Genomic DNA, 9,653 nt, shown 5'->3' with positions numbered 1-9,653 from the left:
ATGTAGATTATCATAGCTTTAACATATAAGTAACACTACTTCCGCTAGCTTCAATAATGATGTTAATCATCATCAGGCCTTTGAATTGTAAATTTAACCCAAAAAAAAAAGAAATAGAAGAGAAAAAGAAAAAGCCTAAAATTCAAGTTTGATACGACCCTTGCGTTAGATATTGAAACTCATTTGTTTAGCATGTTGGTTCAAAGTTCAAACATGACTGCTATTGATAACCAAACAACCATCTATGGTTCCTATCTTTGAAGCAAAGCATTGAATTCAATAATCCAAACAACTCCACATGTAGTGTGGATATGAATCATATGATACACATCATTCATTAATTTAAACTAGTATAGGTACCAATTAAAATGAAAGCTGAAATCATAAAACACTGCTGCTTTGCAACACATTAATCCAGTTTACATCTCCATATATATAGATATACATCTGCAATGAAATCTCTAACCTCTGAACTTTTACCTGCAAAAGATGGCAACAACAGAAGGAAAAAATTGTTAAATTATTTTGAAGCTTCAACTTTCCATTTCAGGCAAGACAATAAGCTTTATTTTCTTTTAGCCTATCATTCTAAGTCACAAACCACATCATGTTGTGTCATATTGTAAAAAAACTTTAAAAGAAGATTAAAGAATAGAAGAAAAAGAAACAAGGAAACCATATTTAATGTCTCTAGTATTTGGTGAAAGTTTTAATTTTACCTCGAATATTTTTATAAGATTTCAATTGATCTCTCTGCTAAAATTATGGATGAATGACAAGAAATAGAATCGTAACAAAAAGTACAATTTATAGATTCCAAAAACAGTTAAAGAATCAAATTTAAGTTACTACATGACAGTACCAATTAATCTAGCATAAAGCCATAAACATCAAACAGTGGCAAAAGCAGAAACACAATTTTACCATTAAGGGCATATATATAATTCATCTAAAATCAAGTTTTGATAACATTTTTCTTTTTCCCAACAAAAGAGGAATAGTAAATTCTAGAATGGAATAAAGTAGAGTAAATTTACCAACCTGAAACTAAAATATTTGTATAAGATTATATATGATGAAATCTCTGCCATTTGGGCACTTTTACTTCATTATAATGTACCTGCAGAAGATGGATGAAAACAGAAAAATTCAATATCTATTTATGGAGGAAATTCTCAAATAAATACACAATATATAACAGTGACATTTTTTGAGAATAACAGAGGATATTTCTTTTGAACACAACTACAAATTGAGAGATTTCCAATGAATGAAATAAAAAAGAATGCAAATTTTGTTGTTGGCGAATCAGATTATGAGTCCAACTAGTTAATAATGTGTAAAGAAAGAGAGAACTGTTTTCTTTTGAGGAAAAGGAAATTTATACATGTATAATTGAATTGTGGTGGCATGGGAACCGTGAAGTTAGATGATTACCTCTTTCAGAAATCTCTATTCAGAAAATTTGTTTGTGATCGACTTGAATGGTGGGAATGTGGGAAATTTTGGGCCAGATTAGTTGATGCTTGTTCTTGCAGTGTTTTCCCAGCAAATCACAATAATTAACTTGAAGTCCCAAGAGAGAGGGAGGCAGCTTTTCTCCTTCCATATTCTCCAGCTTGTCGCAGTATAAAATGCTCAATTGTTGAAGGGAGGTGAGGCGGAGAAGCTCCTTGCACTCCAATGTCTCCAGATTCTTGAACCCCCATATCTCAAGAGTTGTAAGGGAGGGAAGGTGAGGCAGCGAACCCACCTCTGGGTATGACTTTATGTTACTACACCCATGAATGGTGAGATGAGTGAGGGCGTGGAAGTTGGCTATCCATGATAGATCCCACAGTTGTTCCTCGCAACCTCCCACTTCAAGTGATTTCAAATTAGGCGGGAAACCACCCTCTGCCAACCTGCACATGTCTGAGCAGCCAGATATCTGGAGAGACTGTAGACTTGGGAGTAGACTCTTCATGTCACGTGGTAATGCCTCCAACTTGAAGATGAGTCAAGTTGGGTGCAGCCAGTCCTTCTCCTGCAAATGACACTAATTTGGAGCACCCACTGATTATGAGACGTTGAAGCGCAGCGTGTGGTGCCTCTGAAATTGACACTGATTCCAGATTCCTACAACATGATATCTTCAAATTCTTGAGATTGGGAAAGACATCCAAAGACAAGGAGCTCAGTGGATCACAGCTGTCTTGTATTTGTAGGTCTACCAAATCATAGTTGCGCTGCTGTTGCTCGGGGAATTCAAATTTTGGGCAACGCCAGATTTTCAGCTTTTGCAGAGATTTGGGTAAACAATTGTCCGGAAAGGATACAATAGACGGACACCCTGAAATAAGTAGTTCTTGGAGGCAACATAGATGGTTGATGGTGCATGCATTAAATGATTGAGATGGCCTTATTGATAAAGCATCCCCACCACCTACCATCTCATCAGACCTTCCTTCATCATCTTCCCTCAAACAACAATCCCTTCTCCCGAATATGCCGTTAAGCATATCTCCCTTTAACATTTCACAATCTCTTATTTCAAGTCTCCTAAGCCGAGGAAAAGCTTCTGGGTGAGGTACGTGCCACTCCTCCCAGCATGGCATGTTATGAAACACCAATTCCTCGAGTGAAGGAAACGGTGGAATAGGCGAGGAATGATGATCGCTGTCATTCTTGTAAAACTCATCACCAATACGCTTGAGCTCAAGAAAACCTTCCATGCGCAGGGACTTTAGAGATGGCAGTTGTCCAAGTGAAGGCAGCATGCAGCAATTCTTGCAAGATGCTAGTGTTACACGTGTCATATTGTTGTAAGAACAGTGTCCCACCCAATCTGGAAATCTTTCGCCCTTGTATCCCTTCATTCTCAACTCTTTCAAGCCAGTGTGCGGTTGCAAGCCGTCGAGTATATCTCTCTCAGTCTCTGTGTTTGAAACCATTTCATCATCAAAAGACCATTCCAACGATAAGTTGTCAATGTGGTTCTTCTCCAACATCCTTGCACTCCTTGCTTGTCTCACATCAACAACATTCTCCAACTTCTTAATCTCAAATGATCCTTCAAGATTTGAGAGCCCTCCTAATTCCTGGATTCCATTGTCTTTGTGCTTGCCCACCACAAAGTAATCTAAAATATGCATGTGTTTCAATTTACTTATTCCTCTAGGCATTTCTTTCAAAGAAGTTCCCCTAAGGACAAGATGCCGTAATTTCATAAGTTTATGCATGCCATCGGGCAACATGGTCAGTTTAGAACAGAAATACAATATTAATGTTTGTAGATTATACAAGTTGCATAGTGACTCTGGTAATGTCTTAACATCGGTCCCAGAGAGATTCAAATAGCGTAGATGAATCGATTTACCTATTGAATCTGGTAATACATCAAGTTTACGAAAGGATAAAACTCTCAAGTATTTCAACTTTGATGCTCTGCTTTCCATGCTTAACAAATCATCGATATACAACGATGTCCTCAAAGATTCTGGCTTCACAATGGACTTAAAGACTTTTGAGATTGGATGATCTAACCTTCGAGGTGGGAAATATGAGAAATGGCGAGTGAGAACCTTCTTTTCTTCTTGTTCACGAAGCTCTTGTATTCTACAATAGAAGTCTCCAGCAAGGAATATTGCCAAGTCATGCAAGAGATCATGCATCACGTACCTGTCAGCAGGACACTGAGGTAGTCTAAATAAATACGTTGATTCTAAATCTTCATAATACTTGTCTTGAAGCTTTTTAAAGAATAACCTCGAAGCTAATTCTTCAAAACACTCAGAACCAACCTCTTCTAAACTCTCTCCTCTCTTTGGTACCCGTAAAAGATCTTCAGCCATCCACAGCAAAATTAGTCTGTCTTTATCAAAATAGTAATCTTTGGGAAACAATGAACAATAAACGAAACAACGCTTCAAGTAAGGAGGTAGCTGGAAGTAGCTTATTAACAATGCTGGAATAATTTTACTATTTTTCGTAGAAAATTCCCAGATGTCACTCCTTAAAACAGCATTCCATTCTTTAGCATCACGCTTTCCTTGCAACAAGCGCCCAAGTGTTTCAACAGCTAATGGCAACCCTTTACACTTCTTGACAATATTTCTACCGATTTCCTCTAATGTTGGAATACCGTTTGACTCCAGAAAACATGCATTGGCTGCAAACAATAACCAAGAAGACTCTTCTAACAACTCATTAAGAAAGTGAGAGGGACATGTTTGAACTACTGAAGCAACCTCTTTCATACGAGTTGTAAGAAGAATTGAACTACCCTTAGCCCCACAGTGAAAAGGAGCTATAAATTGCTTCCACTTATGGGCATCTTCGCTCCAGACATCGTCTAGAACAAAAAAGAACTTCTTTCCCGACAAGATTTGCTGCAGTTTATTTTGAAGCAAATTTAAACTCCCAAGGGTACAAGAATTTTTAGTAATCTCCTCAATGGTTTTCTTTGTAATCTCAGCAACATCAAATGTTTCAGAGATGCAGACCCATGCTTTGAGATTAAATCCTTCGGCGACACTATACGCCCATTTGGCTAAGGTTGTTTTACCAACCCCACAAATGCCAACAATTGGAATCACAGATAACTGAGATTCACTGTTGTCATTTATTGTCTTGATTAAAGCTTGTTGATCATCCTCCCTGCCATATATGTTCCCTTCCATCAGACATGTGGTTTCTCGCCATGATGACGATGATGATGATGATGACAAGTTATTATCCTTGGTACTCTTTTGAAGACCAAGGATATCTTTTTGACTTACAAGAAATTCTATTCTTGAAACCACCCCTTCTATGTTATCTACCATCTTCCTATGTCGGTTGAGGAAGAAACTAGGCAACAAAGAACGTACCTCCTTTTGAGTGGCGGCTTTGGTGAGTACAGCGTCCAGAAAGTCATCAGCATCATAAACAGCATCTCTCAGACAGTTGAGCCAATCCCTCACACGATCATCACCCAGTTGCTTGTACTCAGCATCATCAAGCACAGCTTCAGCAGCATGCAGAGAAATTTTCAGCCTCTCAACCAAGCCAGGGCCAAGTTTCTTGCCCAAGACCCGGTTGACCGTATCCATTGTGAGCAACCTGTCAAAGACAACGTTAATGAAGCCAGAAAGGAAAGCTCCACCAACAAGTGCACCAGCCATGATGATATGATCTCAACGACAGCAAAGTGAATGGATTTTCAGAGTGAGGTAAGAGAACAATGGTTGCAGTGTAGTGAACTACTAAGTTTTTCTCAATCAAGTAGTGTATGCTTAGGAGGAGTCAATGATTCCTTAGCAACAAAACATGGTAACTTAAAATAATTCTAAGCAGTGGGGTTCCTAGCTGGCTTTGTACTAACTTCATTTTTCAATTCTTGTTTGAAAGATGCAACAGATTATTAAATAGAAATAGTGTTGTTGTTTGACTTGTTTCAATGTGAGCAACGGTCACTACTCACTAAAGCTTTGTGGAAACTAGAGTCAGCCGCGCCAAGCGCGGAGAAGTAAATTAATTATAATATATAGTATATTTTAATAAGTGTTATATTATTTAAAAATTTATTAAATAATATGTAAACTAATATTAAATTTAAATTATTTATATTAAAAATATTTTACAAAATATTTATTTGATAATTTGTATATAATTCCATATAATTATTCAACTAAAATATAATTTATTAGTTTAAAAATTTGAATCCAAATATTTTTAAAAAAGACATAGGCCATTTATATTAGAATTGTACAAAACTACATCTTTATTTGTTGCTTTTATTTTTACATTCCCTTTAGTTATCATACTTTGTCTTTTCATATGGTATTCTTTGCTTTACAAATAATTAAAAAAAATTAAAAAAAAATGAATTCAGATTAAAAAACACCAAAAATATAATATAAAAATATAAATTAGTTTTATAATCATGATATATTTGAATACGGTTCCGCTACGTTACCAACAGCATATCTGTCAACTTCTGCCAACTCTTATTTATAATTGTGTTTTATGGAAGTGTATTCATAGATGTGTCTAATAAAAACGTCTTTTTTATAGTTGTGTTTAATAGAAGTGTCTTTATAGATATATTTTCTGGATGTGTCTCTTTATATATGTATTTAAAATATATTAATTATTAGACACATCCACGAACACACTTTCATGAAACACAATTATAAATAAGAGTTGGCAGAAGTTGGCAGATATGCTGTTGGTAACGTAGACTTTTCCATTTGAATATACTTAGTAAGGAGATGTACCAAATTTAAATTTATTTGGGTTTAGAAAAATGAATGAAAATGAAAAATACCAAAAATATAATATAAATTTATGAATAAATTTTATAATCATGGTATATTTGAATATATTTAGTAAGAAAATATGACAAATTTAAACTTACATGAAAGAGTTTTTGCTAATTGGTATGAGAAATTAAGAAATAAAGAATAGTAAACGACAAATATGCATAAGTAGACCAAATAATGTAGTAATTAAAGTATTAAGTTGTAGAATTTTAATATTTGTAACTGAAATTTTTATAATAATTATTACTATGACACTTTTAATGTATATTTATTGTATTTAATTAGTATCTTTATGTTTTAATGAATAATAATAAATAAAGAATTTTTTCTTTTAATCTTTTTAAAAAAATTTACTGGTTAATTTTTAAGTTTTGTTAAATTATTAAAATTGTTAGCGTGACATTATTAAAAGAGAAAATCTGGCTTAAACTTATTGTATAAGAAATTAAATATGAATTTTTATATAATAAAAATAGATAGATTAATCAATTACATAAATCTAGGAACATGTAGCTGCACATGAATCATTGTAAGTAATACTAATAACATAAGGTTAAAATTTCTTGCAATCCAGTTCGGACATTAGCTTCACGTGGTTGCTGTCTTCGAGGTTACTCTTTTAAATAGAATTATTTGTAAGTTGTTAAATGTCTTATATGCTTACTTTGTTTGCAACTTTAGACATGCTGTAGAACAGTTACATATTCAATGAAGAAACAACAAAGGTCAATACAGTGAAACACTAAGGATATGTTTGGTTAGGGATTAAAATAGGAGATAAATTTTACCTAAATCAGTCTTACGTGTAAATTTATAGTCCCATTAGGGGGTTAAATGGCTGATTAGAGACTATAAAAGGAGGTATTACTCTCAGTTCTAGGCATTGATTGAAAAACTTAGTAGAATTGGCATGGATATTCATTACAAGAGAGAAGTCTTATATGTGCTATTCCAAAAATCTATCACCACATAGGTGTGTTTGGATAAACTTACTTTGGGTACAAGTACAACACAAACTTTTAATCAAATCCTTGTTGATACAATTTTAGAAAAACCAAAAAGTATTTCTCAATTTATTATTGATCATGATCTATATACCATTTACAATTTCACACCATTTTCTTCTTTCATTGACCTAAGCAACATTTTGAGTGTAGCATAAATTTGCAGAAGTTTAGGGTGTACCTTATCACTAGACACAAATGAATGAACTTGATTACCAACCTGTATCCAGCTACAGCCTGGGAATTTAGCAACATTCTTGTCCCTCATGATTTTTCGAACTCTTTCGAACTCTGGCTCTATGGCTAAAAGCTTTCCTACTGCCGATTTAGCCAGTTCTGTATTTTCATGCAGTTTACAAGACCCAATGAATGCTCCTAACATGTTCGATTCAGCTTGAATTGGAATTGATTTCAAGAATTCAAAGGCTTCGTTTATGAAACCATGTCTTCCAAGGAGATCAATAACGCAAGTATAGTGATCTGAATCAGGAATAATATGTTACACATCTGTCATTAATGTGAAGTAGTGCAGTCCTGCGTTCACGAATCCGCAATGCACACAAGCAGAGAGAATGCCAAGAAAAGAAATCCGGTCAGGTTTTATGCCGCAAGATATCATCTTCTCAAACTTCTCAGCTGCTTCTTTGCCAAGACCATGGAATGCATATGCATTTATCAGTGAAGTGTATGTAACAAGATCAGGTTCTAACATCAATCTGAAGCATTTGAATGCATTAGTTATGTTACCACACTTGGAGTATGCAGTAATCAAAGAATTGGAAACAGATACAAATTCTTGAAATGACAGCTTAACTGCCAAGGCATGAGCTTGCTGAGTTTCAGTTATGGCAGAAGCATAGCCACACGAGCTAAGAACGCTGGAAATAGTGAGTTCATCGGGGAAAAATCCTTCGAGTAACATATCTCTGAGAATCTTCATAACATCAATCACTTCGCCACAATTTCCACACCCAACAATCACGGTATTCCATGCCACAACATTTCGAATCGCCATCTTGTCAAATACTCTCTTTGCATCAGTTACATCTTCATTTTTTGCGTACATATTTTGATTAATGCATTCGCCACTAGAATATCGGATTCAAATGACAGTTTCAGAATAAGACTATGAGCTTGCTTTCCAAAATCATAATATTCGAAAATATCACATATACTTAGCAGGCTGCTAAAAGTGAATTCGTCGCCATTAGCACCATCCGATCTCATTGAGTTGAAAATGCTAAAGGCCTCTTCTGGTAAACAATTCAGGGCATAACAAGAAATCACGACATTCAACATAACCAAATCTCTATGTGTAACAGCACAAAAAACCATCCTTGAATTCTCAACCAAACCAAATTTTGCATAAAAATCAACCAAAGCACTACCTACAAAACAATCCAAATCAAGTCCTCTTTTCATTGCAAAACAGTGCAGTTGTACTCCAATTTCTATATCATGAAGCTTTGCACATACACCAATCAAAGCATTCAATGTTATATCCTCCGGAGCCACCTTTTCGAACAACATCCGCTTGAAATAAGAAAACCCCAGATAAGGATTCAAGACATTTTCATTTCCACATCCAACAACGCCACGGATCACGATATTCCACGAGATCACATTTCTCCCAGGCAATTCATCAAACAGTTTCAGTGCATCTTTGGTTTCGTTGCATTTAAGGTAAATACTCAAGATCTGATTTTGCACTGACAGAACATGACAAAAACCAAACTTTATCAAATGGGCATGCAACTGTTTCCCTTCAGGGAGAAAAGCCCTTATAGCAGCAACTTTGAGGGCTTTAGCACAAAACAAATGAACAATTTCAGGTCCCTGAAGTTGGGTTCATTAAGAATTGGAACAAAAGCTTTGAGTCTGCTAAGGGAATGATTACATGGATGTGGTTCATGAGAATAGTTACTGAAGCATTGAGTTACAAATGAGAAAAGTGTTGGAGGGAAAAGGAACTGTTTTTTGAAATGGGATTTGAAGATCATAGGATAAAAAGATAAAAACATTATATATATATATATATGTATTTTTTTAAAACTACCAAAAGTACTAAAATGGGAGCCATTTGTGTACCTCAAAATTTTTTTTAATCTTTCAATTTGAGAATTCCATTTCTGCATCTCCCAAAAATTGGAAGATCTGATTTCTACATCCCAAATTAAACGAGTAAATAGTCAAATTAGTTCCTGAAAAATCACTCGTTCTCTAAATTGGTTCTCCAAAAATTTTTTAATCAAATTTGTCATTTAAATTAGTAACTCCGCCTATGTTACACTTGCGGTACATAGCCGGTCCCAAGCCCGGATAAAGGAGGAGGGTTGTGTTAGGTCTTCGGCAACCAACGTAAAAA

At 35.0% G+C, this 9,653-nt stretch overlaps 1 protein-coding gene and 1 pseudogene across 2 annotated transcripts in view; both read right to left on the bottom strand.

The window, feature by feature from the left end:
* Positions 1-256: 256 nt before the first annotated feature.
* The window catches only part of LOC107473646 (putative disease resistance protein At3g14460), a 42,536-nt gene continuing 33,139 nt past the window's right edge, over positions 257-9,653 (bottom strand). Inside the window, exons 2-4 of one of the 2 annotated variants that reach the window (XM_052256989.1) lie at positions 1,438-1,904; positions 1,042-1,120; positions 257-480 (exon numbers count right to left, since the gene is read on the bottom strand). In XM_052256989.1, coding sequence (XP_052112949.1) covers positions 1,457-1,904 — 448 coding nt within the window. In that variant the 3' untranslated portion in view covers positions 257-480; positions 1,042-1,120; positions 1,438-1,456. Of the gene's footprint in view, positions 481-1,041; positions 1,121-1,437; positions 2,708-9,653 lie in introns of those variants that run through there. The other variant, XM_052256994.1, reaches the window with a different exon arrangement.
* LOC127744745 (pentatricopeptide repeat-containing protein At2g46050, mitochondrial-like) lies at positions 7,386-9,288 on the bottom strand (annotated as a pseudogene).

Source organism: Arachis duranensis, chromosome 2, assembly GCF_000817695.3.
Source record: "Arachis duranensis cultivar V14167 chromosome 2, aradu.V14167.gnm2.J7QH, whole genome shotgun sequence".
Classification (NCBI taxonomy): domain Eukaryota; kingdom Viridiplantae; phylum Streptophyta; class Magnoliopsida; order Fabales; family Fabaceae; genus Arachis; species Arachis duranensis.
Note: the sequence above shows the minus strand (reverse complement) of the source record. Positions and strands in the feature narration are given on the sequence as shown.